Source organism: Sycon ciliatum, chromosome 7, assembly GCF_964019385.1.
Source record: "Sycon ciliatum chromosome 7, ocSycCili1.1, whole genome shotgun sequence".
Classification (NCBI taxonomy): domain Eukaryota; kingdom Metazoa; phylum Porifera; class Calcarea; order Leucosolenida; family Sycettidae; genus Sycon; species Sycon ciliatum.
In genome coordinates, this window is record NC_088649.1 from 6940249 (window position 1) to 6958838 (window position 18590).

Genomic DNA, 18590 nt, shown 5'->3' on the forward strand with positions numbered 1-18590 from the left:
CACACTACAAAAAAATTCACCAAAATAAATTTGACGAAGAAGGAACGCATACAAAAAAAAGAAAGAGAGAAAGGTAGCTGACCTGCATGGCTTGAACGACACGAGGTTGATATAGACGAGACGATGTTGGCGTAGGAGAGACGAGGTTGATAGAGACGAGACGAGGTTGGCGTAGGAGAGACGAGACTGACATGGACGAGACGAGGTTGACATAGACGAAACGAATGGCGGTTGAGGACGGCTGGGCATGGGATGATCTCAGGGTCGTGGGTCGATTAATAATCGGGCGCCAATGTTGAGTTCGAAACAGGACGATTGACAACGGGAACAAGTTAGTGGGAACGACATTTATTATAGACGACGAGACAAGAGACCAAGACGAACGAAACGACTACATGGTGATTATTGACGAGTGAGAAAAGAGAGAGAGAGAGATCAAGTCTGAACGGCAAGATAAAGGGCCTGGGTAGCTATGGCAAATATGGGCGCGCAAGTAGCTACCCAGGCCAACGGAACAAAAGGAGACAAAAGGTGAGTACGTAAGTGCATGCAGGCCAACTAGAAAAGGTACGGGAGGAGGTACCTAACAGAATGAAGAGTAAGAACTGATACTCCGAGGGCAACGGAGTCTGGTTTGGAAGCCACTGTGAATACATCCTGCTGTTGTATGCATCATCGACATCGACATCACCATCATCATCATCAGTACCTGCTGTCGAGCTAGTTACGGTAGGACCTTTACTTCAGAATATTCTGCATCAATCATTAGCGAATGACTTTGTAGGCTGTTCGTCGTGAAAAGAATTTCAATTTTTCAAAGGTGCCATTCTTCTGCAGGCTGTTAGTAGTGTTCCGGAATATATTATTATTTTTCTGAATGTAAAATAACTGCTCTTCTGACACAAGTAGAAGATCTATCACTCACTCAAAATTCACATTTTCAGAATGCAAAAGGTCTTTTGCTGACTAGAGGTAGCGGAGGGGTGAGCTTTCCTGCGCGGGTATGAGTTTGGAAGTACATTGTACTTCAGCATGGTGGACTGGACAAATTCAAAATCAAGAAAATCCAAAATAATGATGGTGGGACATGTCCTCGTTGCTAGATTTGGTGTTCTACTATCTGCTCATGACGACGTAGCTCTCTATTTTGTCCGCTCTCGTGATTTAGCTATTTTCAAGACGATAATTTGTGGCCTCAGGGGATGATGGCACTCATATTCTGCGATGCTGGCGTGATTAAGCGGAGCTGCCCCAGTCATGCACCTTTCTAAAGTGACTCAATGTTGGCTTGATGGAGTTTTATTCGTTGGTTGGTGGTCGGCGCTACGGCATGACTCGTTCGCAGACCCTAACAATCATGTCACATTTTGACCATTGTTGAGGGGAATGCCATTTTCAAAGTTCCCACCAGACAATTTTCCAAGGCGGTTTTGCGCCAAGGAAACGTGCCTGCAAATTTTTAGCTAAATCGGAGAAGTCGACTTGCACATAATGGCTGGTCTTCTCAGACATGCTCCCATAAATACAAAATGCCTTCGCACATATCTACGATCTGAATAAATACACTTTCTCAGATTAAAGGTTATGCTATAATAATGCTATTGACTTCTGACATAATACATGAGTACGTGACCATGGAATAGAACAAAAATACAGAACTACATAATCCACATCAGCTTGCGATTCTCGACTATCATAGTTTACAGCGTGTGTGCTAGGACCAGACTTGTGTGAATAGCATCAAAGAGTGGTTTCTTTTTTTAAGTGCTGCGAATGTATACTATCTTTCAAACAGACAGACACTCACACTCTTTCTCTCACAATTCATAAGCGCAAAGAGGAGAATTTCATTTTCACACAATATTTAAACACTATGTTCCGACTTTTAGGCTTTTCATTGTAGGTTATGAATACACTCGTGTCTAGGGTAACATGATGATGTTTTGAAGAACTTTGCGCACTCTCAGCACCTATACGGACGGTTTCCTGTATGTATTTGTTCATGGTCATGTAGTTAGGATGACTGTGTGAATGACCTTACACATGTCTAGCACGTTGAAGATCTTTCTCCAGAATGGATACGTTCATGTCTGCGAAAATTGGACGAATCATTGAACGACGCACCACATGTCTTACACTTGTGCGGTCTCTCTCCAGTATGAGTACGTTTATGAACACATAGACTCGATGAGTGAGTGAAAGACTTCCCACATACATCACACTTGAATGGTCGATCCCCAGTATGAGTACGTTTATGAACAAATAGATTGCCGGATTGAGTGAAAGACTTCCCGCATACATCACACCTAAATGGTCGATCTCCAGTATGAACACGTTCATGCTGGGATAGTTGAGAATCGTTCTTGCACTCGATATGGCAAAACTGACACTTCCGTATTGCCTTACACTTAGAACGCTTGTCTGGATCCTGATTACGCGTCATAACCTTAGAATAGTCAGCATTTTGTCCGACAGGACGCCTTCGTGCAACTGGCATGCCAAACGCATCAGGTTGCTCCCATGTCCCACGCGTCCTTCCGGCAGTAACTCCAGTATATGATGCTGAGGCTGGAGTTAAGACGTCCATTTGAAATTGAAGAAGTGGCTTCACAGGCGATGCACGTTTCCCATACCCGCTGACCGTTGAAGGCCAGTTCAATACGTCTTCCATTTCAGACTGTGTACTATACGTTGCTTCATCTCTTTCGATCTTTTCGGCGGTTCGAAATGTCTTTGTGAAAGCTTGTTGACGATTAGAAATACTGGCCGAAGGAATTGTGTTCCTCGTCCATTTTATTAATGGCGGAGGAGAAGCAGGATTTATGCTTCTGGTATACTCTGGGTGTATCATACTCGTGTCCTCTCTGTTTTCCAGTGAAGCAAATCCCATACAAGACGCTTTCTCTGTGTTTGCTTCCCCAATCTTCGACCCCAAAGAGGGTGGAACGGACGATGGACCATGCTCTCTAGAAGTTTGGTCGAGCTTGTTCCTTTTCAACTTCATCAATGGCGGCACTGGTGGCAGTTCATTAGACTCCAGACTACAGTCAGACTTCGACTCTTCAAAGTCTTCCATTTCTCACAGAACTGCAACAACTCTGGAAAGAAAATTGTATAACAGAGCCAATAATACTCGTAACCAATTCGCGAAGTTAAAAAACCTGCAAATCACAACGTTTCGCTCTGTGTACTCTATTATCGTGTTCTAGTGTGTCAAAAGCCATATTTGTTGATGACAATGGGTTTGACATAATTCTGGCAGCCCGCAATGCGTGAGAATTTTACGTTCTCAACTTCAAGTACATGGCACCTTACAGATCTCAAGCTGTCACGGACTATTGCATCCTTTGTCGACCAAAACGATGTTAGTTGCCTTAGAAAATCTTGTCGTTTTAAGTGATAAATGAACACTTCTACGGTTCTTTGTCAGTGACAACACTACACGTTGTTCTTCAGCACTGAACTGCCACTCTGACACAAGGATCTATCACCCCCAAATATTCTTTTTCAGTATGCAAAAGGTCTATTGCTGACTCGACGTCGCGGAGGGGTGAGATTTCCTGCACAGGTGTGAGTGTGGATGTACATTATGTTTCAGCATGGTGGAGCAGAAAAATTCAAATTGTTTTTTCAAGAAAACGCAAAAAGAGGAGGATGGGCTACATGACCTCAGTGCTAGAAGAGAAGTTTGACTATGTTGTTGTTTTGTGATTGTTTGTCTATTTAGACTCGAAGACCACACAGGCAAAATGTTCCTAATTCCATGATATCGACTAAAAAGGAGAAAAGTATAAAAGAAATCTGACAATTAATAGTTCTTGCTAAATGAGGACGTAGCTCTCTATTTTGTCCGCCCTTGTAAATTGGCTCTTTTAAAGACGATCATTCGTGGCCTCAGGGTGTGATGGCCATCATCTTCTGGGATGCTTGCGTGGCTAAGCGGAGCTGCCCAGTCATGCACTTTTCTAAAGTGAGACAATGTTGGCTTGATGGAGTTTTATTCGAAGCTTGGTCGTATACGCTGTGGCATGTCTCGTTTGCAGACCCATAAATCATGTTGTGTTTTGACCAATGTTTAGGGGTGTGTCTATATCAAGGTTACCTTCGAAAACATTTTCAAGGGCTTCGAACAGTCGATCTACCCCCCCCCCCCCCCGCCCCCCAAGGAAACGTACCTGCCAAATTTGATGGAAATCAGAGAGATCCACTTGCACACATTGTCCGGTCTACTTAGACAAGGTCAATTGAAAGTCAGCAAACGCTTCGCACAAATCTACGATCTGAATTAATTAAACCTTCTCAGATAGAACGTTATGCTAGAATAAGGTTATTGACTTCTGATATAAAACATGAGAACGGGACCATGGAATAGACCAGAAATACAGAACTACATAATCCACATCAGATCGCGATTCTGTACAATCATAGTTTATCTCGTGTGTGGCAAAGACCAGACTTGTGTGAACAGCATCAAAGAGTGATTTCGTTTTTTAAATGCTGCGAATTTTAACTATCTTTCAAACAGACACACACACTATCGTTCTCTCTTGATCGTAAAATTTATAAGCACGAAGAATAGAAATACATTTTCACCCATACAAAACACTATCTAACGACTTTTAGGCTATTCATTGTAGGTTATAAATACACTGGTGTCTAGGATAACATGATGATGTTCTGAAGAACTTTGCGCACTCTCTGCACCTATATGGACGTTCACCTGTATGTATACGTTCATGGTCACGTAGTTAGGATGACTGTGTGAATGACGTTACACATGTCTAGCACGTGAAAGATCTTTCTCCAGAATGGATAAGTTCATGTTTCCGTAAATTTGACGAATCCGCGAACGACGCACCACATGTCTTACACTTGTACGGTCTCTCTCCAGTATGAGTACGTTTATGAACGCAGAGATGGCCTGACTGAGTGAAACACTTCCCGCATACATCACACAGGAATGGTCGATCTCCTGTATGAGTACGTTTATGAGCACAGAGATGGCCTGACTGAGTGAAAGACTTCCCGCATACATCACACCTGAATGGTCGATCTCCAGTATGAACACGTTCATGCTGGCGGAAGCGAGAAACGTACTTGAACACTTTTGGGCAAAACTGACATCTCTGTGATGTCTTCCACTTAGAATGCTTGCACGGATCCTGGTTCTGAGCCAAAAGCTTAGAAGATTCAGAATGTTGTCCGATACGACGCCTTCGTTCAACTGGCACGCCAAACGCATCAGGTGGCTCCAACGTGTCAGATGTCCTTCCAGTAGAAACTCCAGTATTTGACGCTGTGGGTCGAGTTGAAACGTCTATTTTAATTTGAAGAGGTGGTCTCACAGGCGATGCACGCTTCTCAGACCCACTGAACGTTGAAGTCCAGTTCAACACGTGTTCCATTTCAGCCAATGGACTAGACGTTACTTCATACCTTTCGCTTTTGTCGGCGGTTAGAATGGTCTGCTCGAAAGCTGGCTGACGATCAGAAATACTGGCTGAAGAAATTGTGTTCCTCGTCCATTTCATCAATGGCGGAGGAGAAACAGGAATTATGCTACTGGTATACTCAGGGGGTATATTGCCGGTGTCTTCTCTGTTTTCAAGTAAAGCGGATCTCATACGCGACGATTTCGCATTGTTTGCTCCGCCAATGTTTGACCATGAAGATGGTGGAACGGACGATGGACCAGGCTCTCTAGACGTTTGGTCGAGCTTATTCCTCTTCGACTTCATCAATGGCAGCATTGATGGTAGTCCATAGGAATCCAGACTACAGTCAGACTTCAAGTTCTCAAAGCCTTCCGTTTCTAACTCAACTGCAGCAACTCTGGAAGGGAAATTGCATAACACAACCAATATTACTCGTAACCACTTCGAGCAGTGAACAAAACTACGAATTCAAAATGTTTCGCTCTGTGCACTCTAATATCGTGTTCTAGTGTGTCAAAAGCCATAATAGTTGATAATAATGGGTTTGCCATAATTATGGCAGCCCGCAATGCGTGACAATTTTACGTATGTTCTCAACTTCAAGTACATGGCACCTTGCTGTCACGATCTCAAGCTGTCGTTGAATTTTGCATCAATTGTCGCACAAAAAATGTTAGTTCCCAAATGAGAGTCTTGTCGGTTATGTGACTAATGATCACTCCTGCATATGTTTGTCAGTCTCAACAGTATAATTTGTCCTGCAGCGTTCAACTGCTATTCTGACGCAAGTAAAGGATCTATCACTCGAAATTCACTGTTTCAGTATAAAGAGTAAAAACTGATACTCCAAGGCCAACGTAATCAGGTTTGGAAGCCGTTGTAAGTATGTCCTATTGTAGTACGCATGTTATCATTATCATCATCATCATTACCTGCTCTCGAGCTAGTTAGGCTGACGCCTTCACTTCGGAATTTTCTGTATCAATCATTGGCGACTGACTTTGTAGGCTGTCCGTGGTGAAAAGGATTTCAAACTTCTCAAAGTTGCCATTCTTGTGAAAGCTGTGTAACAGGGCGTCACACCTCATCCTTACACGCTTAGTCATACTCACTCATCTGACTTATACTATCAGTATCTCACCTTGTGTTCTCACCTACATCCTTTAGCATACCTATGTTGCTAATAGACAACCTCTTACCTTCCACAACGTCTCACCGGTTACAGGCTGGTAGTGGATGTCGATGAAGATATTATCATGGTTAGGACGTAGCTGTCTATTTTGTCCGCCTTTGTAATCTGGCTATTTTCAAGGCCACCATTTCGTGGCCCATCAGTTCGGCGGTAATGGCCCTCATCTTCTGGTATGCTTGCGTGGCTAAGTGGAGCTGCCCCAGTCGCGTTTCTAAAGCGAGACAATCAGTTGGCTTGACGGAGCTTGATTCGTTAGTTGGCCGTAAACGCTGTGGCTTGTCTCATTTGCAGACCCATAATAATGTGATGTTTTGACCATTTTTGAGGTCAAAACAACATACCTGACAACTTGTGTGTCTCTAGGGATTCGAAGATCGATTGGAGGGGAAGCTATGCAAACACGAATTATGAGTAACCAAAAGGCTCAGTACTAAAATGCAGTATATCGACCAAAGGAAAATGAAATTGAAGACACCACTGCAGCTGTACCTATGGTTGATAAATATGGTGGTAAAGACACACCTGGCAATATGGCGGAAAAACATACACACGCTCTCTAGGCAGCAAAGTTCTGGCACAGAGCTCTCCTTCTCACCACCACCCCCATAAGTTCGCGCCTGGCACCTGGTCGATTCATGGCTGGCGGTATCGGGCATAGCAGCCTGGTACATCAAGTAGCGCATGGCACATAGAAGATGACATGGCAACGACTTAGCTCGATTGTGACGTACGTTTTGTCTACGCTGGACTCATCAGGCGATCTTCTTCTTGGACCTCTTCATACGGAGCTTGACTCGGGAGAATAAAATTGAAGACACCACTGCAGCTGTACTTATGGTTGATAAATATGGTGGTAAAGACACACCCGGCATTATGGCAGTAAACACACGCCCGCCCACACACGCTCTCTAGGCTGTGATAATGAGCCTCTTACGTTAAGCAACTGTTTGAACACCACTTTTTATCTATCTACCTCTCTCTCTCTCTTTCTCTCTCTCCCTTCCAAGTCAGCTTGTCAACACGCGAGTAAAGGGTAGAAAGTGACTACATGTACTGCACCAGTAGAAACATTGATATGTGCTGCAGCTTAGAGGACATTCTTCACCTGCAAGAGGGTCAGAATAGATGACGATCATTACCTTCTATACCTATAAGTGTCAGGCTCTTCCCTTCGCAATGTTCTGTCTACATCATTAACGAATGATTTTATAGACTGTCCGTGGTGGAAAGGATCTCAAAACATTCTTCACCTGCAAGAGGGCCAGGCTAGATGACCATCACTACCTTCGCTCGAGGTACTAATAGTTAGGCCATTGGCATCAGAATTGTCTGCCTCAATCAGTAGCAAATGTCTTTCCAGGCTGTCTGTGGTTCAAAGGATTTCAAATTTCGCAACGGTGCCGTTCTTCAGCAGCAGGTGTCAGCAGAACATTCGGGAGAATTAAATACAATTATCAACACTGGATCTTTTGGGAACTAATGCTAGTCTTCGTGACCCTTGGCTTGGTAGATTTATCAATTTCACATAATAATACATGAGAACAAGACAATTGAATTGAACTCAAATACAAAACAAAATAATCCACATAAGATTACGGTTCTGTACTATCATAGTCTATCACATTTGTGGCTACGATCAGACTCGTGTGAATAGTATCAAAGACAGTACCTTTTTTCAAACTGCTGCGAATATATTTTCCTTTTCTAACCGAAACTAACACAATCTCTCACACCCACCCATGCACTCTTATTAACTCTCTTTCTCTCACTCACGTGTTCGTAAAATTCATTAGATCGAAACGGAGAAATCCTTTTAACACACAGTAGAAAACTTTCAAACGACATTTATGTTTTCACTTTAGGTTATGAATCCGCTCATGTCTACGAAGACTTGATGCATACTGGAAAACTTTGGCGCACTCTTCCCACCTTTACGGATCTTCTCCTATATGTACCGGTATACGTTCATGGTGACGTAGATTGTGTAACCAGTTGAATGACCTTCCAAATGTCTTGCACGTAAAAGGTTTTTCCCCAGAATGGATACTTTCATGTCTGAGCAAATTGGACGGTGTTGTGAAAGATGATGCACATGTCATACACGTGTACGGTCTCTCTCCAGTATGAGTACGTTTATGAACACATAGATTGCCTGACTGAGTGAAGGACTTCCCGCATACATCACACTTGAATGGTCGATGTCCACTATGCGTACGTTTATGAACACAGAGATTGTTTGATCGAGTGAAAGACTTCCCGCATACATCACACTTGAATGGTCGATCTCCAGTGTGAACACGGTCATGCTCGCGGAGGTGAGATATTTGTTTGAACTCTTTTGGGCAAAACTGACACCTTTGCGAAGTCTTATACTTAGAACTCTTTTGCGAATCCTGATTCTGAGCCATAGTCTTAGAAGAGTCAGAATTTTGTCGGATAGAACGCCTGTGTCCGACCGGCATGTCACACGCATCAGGTTGCTCCCATGCTTCAAGTGTCCTTCCAGCAGAAACTCCGATATTTGACGCTGTGGATGGAGTTAAGGCGTCCATTTCAAACTGAGGAGATGATCTCACAGGCAATGCACGTTTCTCATACCCGCTGACCACTGAAGTCCAGTTCACCAAGTCTTCCATTTCAGAAGGTGTACATGTACTAGAAGTTGCTTCATCCCGTTCGTTTTCGTCGGCTGTTCGAAATGTCTGTTGGAAAGCTGGCTGACGGTTAGAAATGCTGCCTGAGTGAATTGTGTTCCTCGTCCATTTTATCAATGGCGGAGGAGAAACAGGAATTAGGCTACTGGTATACTCAGGGGGTATGTTACTCTTGTCCTCTCTGTTTTCCAGTGAAGCAGATCTCATACACGACGCTTTCTTCATGTTTTCCTCTAAAATCTTAGACGCAGGAGATGGTGGAGCACACGATGGACCTTGCTCTGTAGACGGTTGTTTGAGCTTCTTCCATTTCGACTTCATCCCTGTCGGCATTCGTGGTAGTTCATTGGTATTCACACTGCAGTCAGACATCGACTCCTCAAAGTCTTCCATTGCTCACAGAACTGCAGCAACTCTTGAAGGGAAATTGCATAGCACAGCAAATATAACTCGTAACATTTTTGCGCAGTGATCAAAACTACGGATGTAGAATGTTTACCATCTGTGTACTTTAATATCGTATTCTAGTGTGTCAAAAGTCATAATATTATTAGTTGATAACAATGGGTTTGCTATATTTATGGCAGCCTGTAATACGTGCCGAATACACGCACGTTCTCAACATCAAGTACATGGAAACTTCCTGTTACCATCTCAAGCTGTCATGGAATTGTGCACCAATTGTGGCACACAAAGAGGTTAGTTGTCAAAGGAGTATCTTGCCGATTTTAATGATAAATGATCACTCATACCTTTCTTTGTCACTGTCAACGTTACACCTCGTTCTTCAGTACTCAGCTGCTATTCTGACACAAGTAACGGATCCATCACTCACCAAAAATTCACCAACTCACCAAACATTCGTTGTTCCAGAATGAAGAGTAAGAACTGAGAGTCCGAGGGCAACGGAGTCCGGTTTTGAAGCCACTGTGAATACATCCTGCTGTTGTATGCATCATCGACATCGATATCACCATCATCATCATCATTACCTGCTGTCGAGCTAGTTGCGGTAGGACCTTTACTTCAGAATATTCTGCATCAATCATTAGCGAATGACTTTGTAGGCTGTTCGTCGTGAAGAGAATTTCAATTTTTCAAAGGTGCCATTCTTCTGCAGGCTGTTAGTAGTGTTCCGGAATATATTATTATTTTTAAGAATGTAAAATAACTGCAATTCTGACACAAGTATAAGATCAATCACTCACTCAAATTTCACATTGTCAGAATGCAAAAGGTCTTTTCTGACTTGAGGTAGCGGAGGAGTGAGCTTTCCTGCGCGGGTATGAGTATGGAGGTACATTGTAGTTCAGCATGGTGGACTGGAGAAATTCAAAATCAAGAAAAACCAAAATAATGATGGGGGGGGACATGTCCTCATTGCTAGATTTGGTGTTCTACTATCTGCTGATGAGGACGTAGCTCTCTATTTTGTCCGCTCTTGTAATTTGGCTATTTTCAAGACGATAATTTGTGGCCTCAGGGGATGACGGCACTCATCTTCTGCGATGCTGGCGTGACTAAGTGGCGCTGCCCCAATCATGCAACTTTCTAAAGTGACTCAATGATTATGTTGGCTTGATGTCGTTTTATTCGTTGGTTGGTGGTCGGCGCTACGGCATGGCTCGTTTGCAGACGCTAACAATCATGCCACATTTTGACCATTGTTGAGGGGTATGCCATTTTCAAAGTTCGCTCCAGACAATTCTCCAAGGTGGTTTTGCGCCAAGGAAACGTGCCTGCAAATTTTCAGCTAAATCGGAGAAGTCGACTTGCACATAACGTCTTGTCTTCTCAGACATGCTCCCATAAATACAAAAATGCCTTCGCACATACCTACGATCTGAATAAATACACTTTCTCAGATCAAAGGTTATGCTATAATAATGCTATTGACTTCTGACATAATACATGAGTACGTGACCATGGAATAGAACAAAAATACAGAACTACATAATCCACATCAGCTTTACAGCGTTTACAGCGTGTGTGCTAGGACCAGACTTGTGTGAATAGCATCAAAGAGTGATTTCTTTTTTTAAATGCTGCGAATGTATACTATCTTTCAAACAGACAGACACTCACACTCTTTCTCTCACAATTTATAAGCGCAAAGAGGAGAAATTCATTTTCACACAATAGTAAAACACTTTGTAACGACTTTTAGACTCTTCATTGTAGGTTATGAATACACTCGTGTCTACGGTAACATGATGATATTCTGAAGAACTTTGTGCACTCTCAGCACCTATACGGACGTTCTCCTGTGTGTATACGTTCATGGTCATGTAGTTGGGATGACTGTGTGAATGACCTTACACATGTCTAGCACGTAGAAGATCTTTCTCCAGAATGGATACGTTCATGTCTGCGAAAATTGGACGAATCCTTGAACGACGCACCACATGTCTTACACTTGTGCGGTATTTCTCCAGCATGAGTACGTTTATGAACACATAGACTCCATGATTGAGTGAAGGACTTCCCGCATACATCACACTTGAATGGTCGATCTCCAGTATGAGTACGTTTATGAACACATAAACTCGATGAGTGAGTGAAAGACTTGCCGCATACATCACACTTGAATGGTCGATCCCCAGTATGAGTACGTTTATGAACAAATAGATTGCCTGATTGAGTGAAAGGCTTCCCGCATACATCACACCTAAATGGTCGATCTCCAGTATGAACACGTTCATGCTGGGATAGTTGAGAATCGTTCTTGAACTCGATATGGCAAAACCGACACTTCCGTATTGCCTTACACTTAGAACGCTTGTCTGGATCCTGATTACGAGTCATAACCTTAGAAGAGTCAGCATTTTGTTCGACAGGACGCCTTCGTGCAACTGGCATGCCAAACGCATCAGTTTGCTCCCATGTTCCACGCGTCCTTCCAGCAGTAACTCCAGTATATGACGCTGAGGCTGGAGTTAAGACGTCCATTTGAAATTGAAGAAGTGGCTTCACAGGCGATGCACGTTTCTCATACCCGCTGACCGTTGAATGCCAGTTCACTACGTCTTCCATTTCAGACTGTGTACTATACTTAGCTTCAGCTCTTTCGATCTTTTCGCCGGTTCGAAATGTCTTTGTGAAAGCTTGTTGACGATTAGAAATACTGGCCGACGGAATTGTGTTCCTCGTCCATTTTATTAATGGCGGAGGAGAAGCAGGATTTATGCTTCCGGTATACTCAGGGTTTATAATAATCGTGTCCTCTCTCTTTTCCAGTGAAGCAAATCTCATACAATACGCTTTCTCTGTGTTTGCTTCGCCAATCTTCGACCCCGAAGATGGTGGAACGGACGATGGACCATGCTCTCTAGAAGTTTGGTCGAGCTTGTTCCTTTTCAACTTCATCAATGGCGGCACTGGTGGTAGTTCATTAGACTCCAGACTACAGTCAGACTTCGACTCCTCAAAGTCTTCCATTTCTCACAGAACTGCAACAACTCTGGAAAGAAAATTGTATTACAGAGCCAATAATACTCGTAACCAATTCGCGGTCTTAAAAAACCTGCAAATCAAAGGTTTCGCTCTGTGAACTCAATTATCGTGTTCTAGTGTGTCAAAAGCCATATTTGTTGATAACAATGGGTTTGACATAATTCTGGCGGCCCGCAATGCGTGACAATTTTACGTACGTTCTCAACTTCAAGTACATGGCACCTTGCTGTACACATCTCAAGCTGTCACGGACTATTGCATCCTTTGTCGACCAAAACGATGTTAGTTGCCTAAGAAAAGGTTGTCGTGTTAAGTGATAAATGAACACTTCTACGGTTCTTTGTCAGTGTCAACACTACACGTTCTTCTTCAGCACTGAACTGCCACTCTGACAAGGAAGACCACACAGGCAAAATGTTCCTAATTCCATGATATCGACTAAAAAGGAGTACAAAGTATAAAAGAAATCTGACAATTAATAGTTCTTGCTAAATGAGGACGTAGCTCTCTATTTTGTCCGCCCTTGTAAAATTGGCTCTTTTTAAGACGATCATTCGGGGCCTCAGGGTGTGATGGCCCTCATCCTCTGGGATGCTTGCGTGGCTCAGCGGAGCTGCCCAGTCATGCACTTTTCTAAAGTGAGACAATGTTGGCTTGATGGAGTTTTATTCGTAGCTTGGTCGTATACGCTGTGGCATGTCTCGTTTGCAGACCCATAAATCATGTGATGTTTTGACCAATGTTTAGGGGTGTGTCTATATCAAGGTTACCTTCGAAAACCTTTTCAAGGGCTTCGAACAGTCGATCTACCCCCCCCCCCCCCCCAGGAAACGTACCTGCCAAATTTGATGGAAATCGGAGAGATCCACTTGCACACATTTTTCGGTCTACTAAGACAAGGTCAATTGAAAGTCAGCAAACGCTTTGCACAAATCTACGATCTGAATTAATTAAACTTTCTCAGATAGAACGTATGCTAGAATAAGATTATTGACTTCTGACATAAAAAATGAGAACGGGACCATGGAATAGACCAGAAATACAAAACTACATAATCCACATCAGATCGAGATTCTGTACAATCATAGTTTATCTCGTGTGTGGCAAGGACCAGACTTGTGTGAATAGCATCAAAGAGTGATTTCTTTTTTTTAAATGCTGCGAATGTTAACTATCTTTCAAACAGACACACATACTATCGTTCTCTCTTGATCGTAAAATTTACTATATGTATAAGCACGAAGAATAAAAATACATTTTCACCCGTACAAAACACTATCTAACGACTTTTAGGCTATTCATTGTAGGTTATAAATACACTGGTGTCTAGGATAACATGATGATGTTCTGAAGAACTTTGCGCACTCTCTGCACCTATATAGACGTTCTCCTGTCTGTATACGTTCATGGTCATGTAGTAAGGGTCACTGTGTGAATGACGTTACACATGTCTAGCACGTGAAAGATCTTTCTCCAGAATGGAGAAGTTCATGTTTCCGTAAATTTGACGAATCCGCGAACGACGCACCACATGTCTTACACTTGTACGGTCTCTCTCAAGTATGAGTACGTTTATGAACGCAGAGATGGCCTGACTGAGTGAAAGACTTCCCGCATACATCACACATGAATGGTCGATCTCCAGTATGAACACGCTCATGCTGGCGGAAGCGAGAAACGTACTTGAACACTTTTGGGCAAAACTGACATCTCTGTGATGTCTTCCACTTAGAATGCTTGCATGGATCCTGGTTCTGAGCCATAACCTTAGAATATTCAGAATGCTGTCCGATACGACGCCTTCCTTCAACTGGCTCGCCAAACGCATCAGGTTGCTCCAACATGTCAGATGTCCTTCCAGTAGAAACTCCAGTATTTGACGCTGTGGGTGGAGTTAAACGCCTATTTTAATTTGAAGAGGTGGTCTTACAGGCGATGCACGCTTCTCAGACCCACTGAACGTTGAAGTCCAGTTCAACACGTATTCCATTTCAGCCAATGGACTAGACGTTACTTCATGCCTTTCGCTTTTGTCGGCGGCTAGAATGGTCTGCTCGAAAGCTGGCTGACGATCAGAAATACTGGCTGAAGAAATTGTGTTCCTCGTCCATTTTATCAATGGCGGAGGAGAAACAGGAATTATGCTACTGGTATACTCAGGGGGTATATTGCCGCGGTCTTCTCTGTTTTCAAGTAAAGCGGATCTCATACGCGACGATTTCGCATTGTTTGCTCCGCCAATGTTTGACCATGAAGATGGTGGAACGGACGATGGACCAGGCTCTCTAGACGTTTGGTCGAGCTTATTCCTCTTCGACTTCATCAATGGCGGCATTGATGGTAGTCCATAGGAATCCAGACTACAGTCAGACTTCAAGTTCTCAAAGCCTTCCATTTCTAACTCAACTGCAGCAACTCTGGAAGGGAAATTGCATAACACAACCAATATTACTCGTAACCACTTCGAGCAGTGAACAAAACTACGAATTCAAAATGTTTCACTCTGTGGACTCTAATATCGTGTTCTAGTGTGTCAAAAGCCATACTAGTTGATAATAATTATGGCAGCCCGCAATGCGTGACAATTTTACGTATGTTCTCAACTTCAAGTACATGGCACCTTCCTGTCACGATCTCAAGCTGTCGTTGAATTTTGCATCAATTGTCGCACAAAAAATGTTAGTTCCCAAATGAGAGTCTTGTCGGTTATGTGACAAATGATCACTCCTGCATATGTTTGTCAGTCTCAACAGTATAATTTGTCCTGCAGCGTTCAACTGCTATTCTGACGCAAGTAAATGATCTATCACTCGAAATTCACTGTTTCAGTATAAAGAGTAAAAACTGATACTCCAAGGCCAACGTAATCAGGTTTGGAAGCCGTTGTAAGTATGTCCTATTGTAGTACGCATGTTATCATCAACATCATTACCTGCTCTCGAGCTAGTTAGGCTGACACCTTCACTTCGGAATGTTCTGCATCATTCATTGGCGACTGACTTTGTAGGCTGTCCATGGTGAAAAGGATTTCAAACTTCTCAAAGTCGCCATTCTTGTGAAAGCTGTGAAACAGGGCGTCACACCTCATCCTTACACGCTTAGTCGTACTCACTCATCTGATTTATACTATCAGTACCTCACCTTGTGTTCTCACCTACATCCTTCAGCATGCCTATGTTGCTAATAGACAACCTCTTACCTTCCACAACGTCTTACCAGTTACAGGCTGGTAGTGGATGTCGATGAAGATATTATCATGGTTAGGACGTAGCTCTCTATTTTGTCCGCCCTTGTAATCTGGCTATTTTCAAGGCCAACATTTCGTGGCCCATCAGTTCGGCGGTAACGGCCCTCATCTTCTGGTATGCTTGCGTGGCTAAGTGGAGCTGCCCCAGTCGCGTTTCTAAAGCGAGACAATCAGTTGGTTTGACGGAGCTTGATTCGTTAGTTGGCCGTAAACGCTGTGGCTTGTCTCATTTGCAGACCCATAATAATGTGTTGTTTTGACCATTTTTGAGGGGTATGCCAATTTCAAGGTTCCCTTCAGACACCCTGCTAAAGCGGCTTCTAACAGTCGATATTCACCGAAAGAGACGTGCCTGCAAACTTTGAACGAAATGGGAGAGATCCACTGGCACATATGGTCTACAAGTTGTGTTCTTCTGAGACTTGCTCGGTCAACAAAGCCTTCGCTCATATCTTCGATCTAAATAATTATAAATTCGACGACTAGACAATCATTTTAATATGGCAATAAGTAGGACCAGTAGGACCAGTAGTAGTACCAGTAGGCCAGAACCGAGCAGACCCCACTATCTCAAGTCTGCAGGCAACGGAGACTGCTGTGGTTCGGCCATGTAGTGAGGGAAGGCGAAGAATCGTCCTCGTTCCAAGCCCTCCTAATGTCAATCAACACAACAGACATACGACGACCCCGAGGACGACCACGTCTGAGATGGATCGACGTTGTCAAGAAAGACTTACAATGCATTAATCTGTCGCTTCTGGATGCTGTGCAATCTGCTTCTGATAGAGCTGCTTGGCTCGAAATTGTTAACAGATGCGTTGACCTCATGCAATGAGTGAAATGCGAACTGTCATTATTATTATTATTATTTATAAGTAGGACGAGCTGAAGCGACATGTGGACTACTTTATTAATAATGTAAGCGATGGAGACGATGCAAGAAACAACCTAAAGGGTAAGGAAAAATACATGTAAGAAGAAAAAGGATAATGGAAAAAAAGAAAGATGATTTGAACAAGTTTTCGTACAACACTCTTCAGGAATCACCGTTGTACTAAAGAACCAAATGAGAACAAAGGAAATAATATAGCAATCAATGTAGGGTGACACGATACAATGACAGCACTGGAATATCGAGGTGCGATTTCTCACAAAAGTGTGCAGAAAACAAGGGTATATGTAGGACTCAGTGAGCAGTCACGTCTCGATGACCGATCACGATCCCCGTGACCAATCAAACAGTCACAAATCCCCGAAGAGCAGTCATAAAGTCACACACCAGTTTGAATCCCGATGACCAGTCAGAAACAGCCGCGACTTTCTCTGTGAACGGTCACAGGATCCACGTCAAAATATTACGACTCAACTGTAGGCATTCACGCGTTCAGCATACTTTTTTCCTTCACAGGTTTCAGAAGTGAGCAAGAAAGATTTCGATCAACTCTCGATCTCCGCGTAGTTTACTTGTAGCTCGAGTCTGGTGTGTGTGGGCTCCTCTCCAAAACGAAGGGTGGTCGAAAATCTTGCAGGCTTCAGATAGAATCTCTTTTGAGAGGACGTTCTGGCTAGTAGGTTGTGCTATTCATCATATTTGAAGAACAAACTTCGTCGTTAAGAAAAGCTATTTCGGAATATTTTCAGTCATGTAATTTTTGCATGCCGATCTTGCTAGAGCAGAGACTGACTTCAACTGATCCAGTGTGCAAGCAGCACTCGATTTGTGTTTTTGGAGATGATGGAGTCAGAAGTGGACATCGTCGACGATGCAGAGACGAAAATATAATGAAGATGGAAATGAAAATATGTTCATTTCCAAGAAGGTAGTGAGTACATCAAGCACCTTCGTGTGTGTAGCTCTGTCTTTCTTGTGGAAGACTCTTGTGGAAGACTCCACAGAAAAACAATGTCCAGCTTGTTGAAACTGAAACTGCCTCTCAGTTGAAGTCGTTCAGGAAGACATCTCTTCAAGACATCATTGATCCATTCTCAAGAACCATCGTAAGAAATTAAATCAAGTCAAGTTTATCGATAAGAATGGCGAACTAGACCAGAGAAGTGTGAGTGTCTTGTTTTGACTGCAGGAAACTGTATTTCAATATTCTGGCTCAACGTAGTGCTTACGCAGTTTACTGCTTCGAACACATCTTCATTTCTACTCCCAAAATACCTCTGTAAAATTTATTGATGCAACATTAATCATCATGCATCATGGTCTTTCTCGTTGTGCTGCAATAACGTGTATAAGTACATGCATACGAGTACTGTGTACCGTTTACTGTCTCCTTGTCAGTGTTTTTGGGCGATCCTCCACACCTTCATTTGTCTTCCAATTATTAATTATTAATTTTGCGAATGTAGCCTGCGATGCCTGCTTGTTAGTGAGAGTGCACCAGACATGTATCGATATGTATGTCTGACGAGATGTTCTTGAACTGGCATGCTGCGTTGCTTAGATATGGTTTAGAATTGGGTGCTCAATGGCCTGGAGGAATTAATCATGTTTGCGGTCAGTATCACCAAGAGTACGGTTCTTCCGTCTACGCATCTCTTCTTGGCTTGTGGATTGGTTGAAAAGAGATAAAATAATAATACAGAAGTACTTGTGTCCA

General features: G+C 43.0%; 3 protein-coding genes across 3 annotated transcripts; all 3 read right to left on the reverse strand.

Moving 5' to 3' along the window:
• Window positions 1–1575: 1575 nt before the first annotated feature.
• LOC135820856 (putative zinc finger protein 735) lies at window positions 1576–3162 on the reverse strand. The gene has a single exon (XM_065333899.1). The coding sequence runs from the start codon at window positions 3074–3076 to the stop codon at window positions 2048–2050; it is 1029 nt and encodes a 342-aa protein (XP_065189971.1). The 5' UTR covers window positions 3077–3162; the 3' UTR covers window positions 1576–2047.
• A 1112-nt stretch (window positions 3163–4274) lies between these two features.
• On the reverse strand, window positions 4275–5919 carry LOC135820862 (zinc finger protein 184-like). The gene has a single exon (XM_065333905.1). The coding sequence runs from the start codon at window positions 5748–5750 to the stop codon at window positions 4782–4784; it is 969 nt and encodes a 322-aa protein (XP_065189977.1). The 5' UTR covers window positions 5751–5919; the 3' UTR covers window positions 4275–4781.
• Window positions 5920–11301: 5382 nt separating this feature from the next.
• LOC135820848 (zinc finger protein 32-like) lies at window positions 11302–12786 on the reverse strand. Its single transcript, XM_065333890.1, has one exon. The coding sequence runs from the start codon at window positions 12717–12719 to the stop codon at window positions 11607–11609; it is 1113 nt and encodes a 370-aa protein (XP_065189962.1). The 5' UTR covers window positions 12720–12786; the 3' UTR covers window positions 11302–11606.
• Window positions 12787–18590: the final 5804 nt, after the last annotated feature.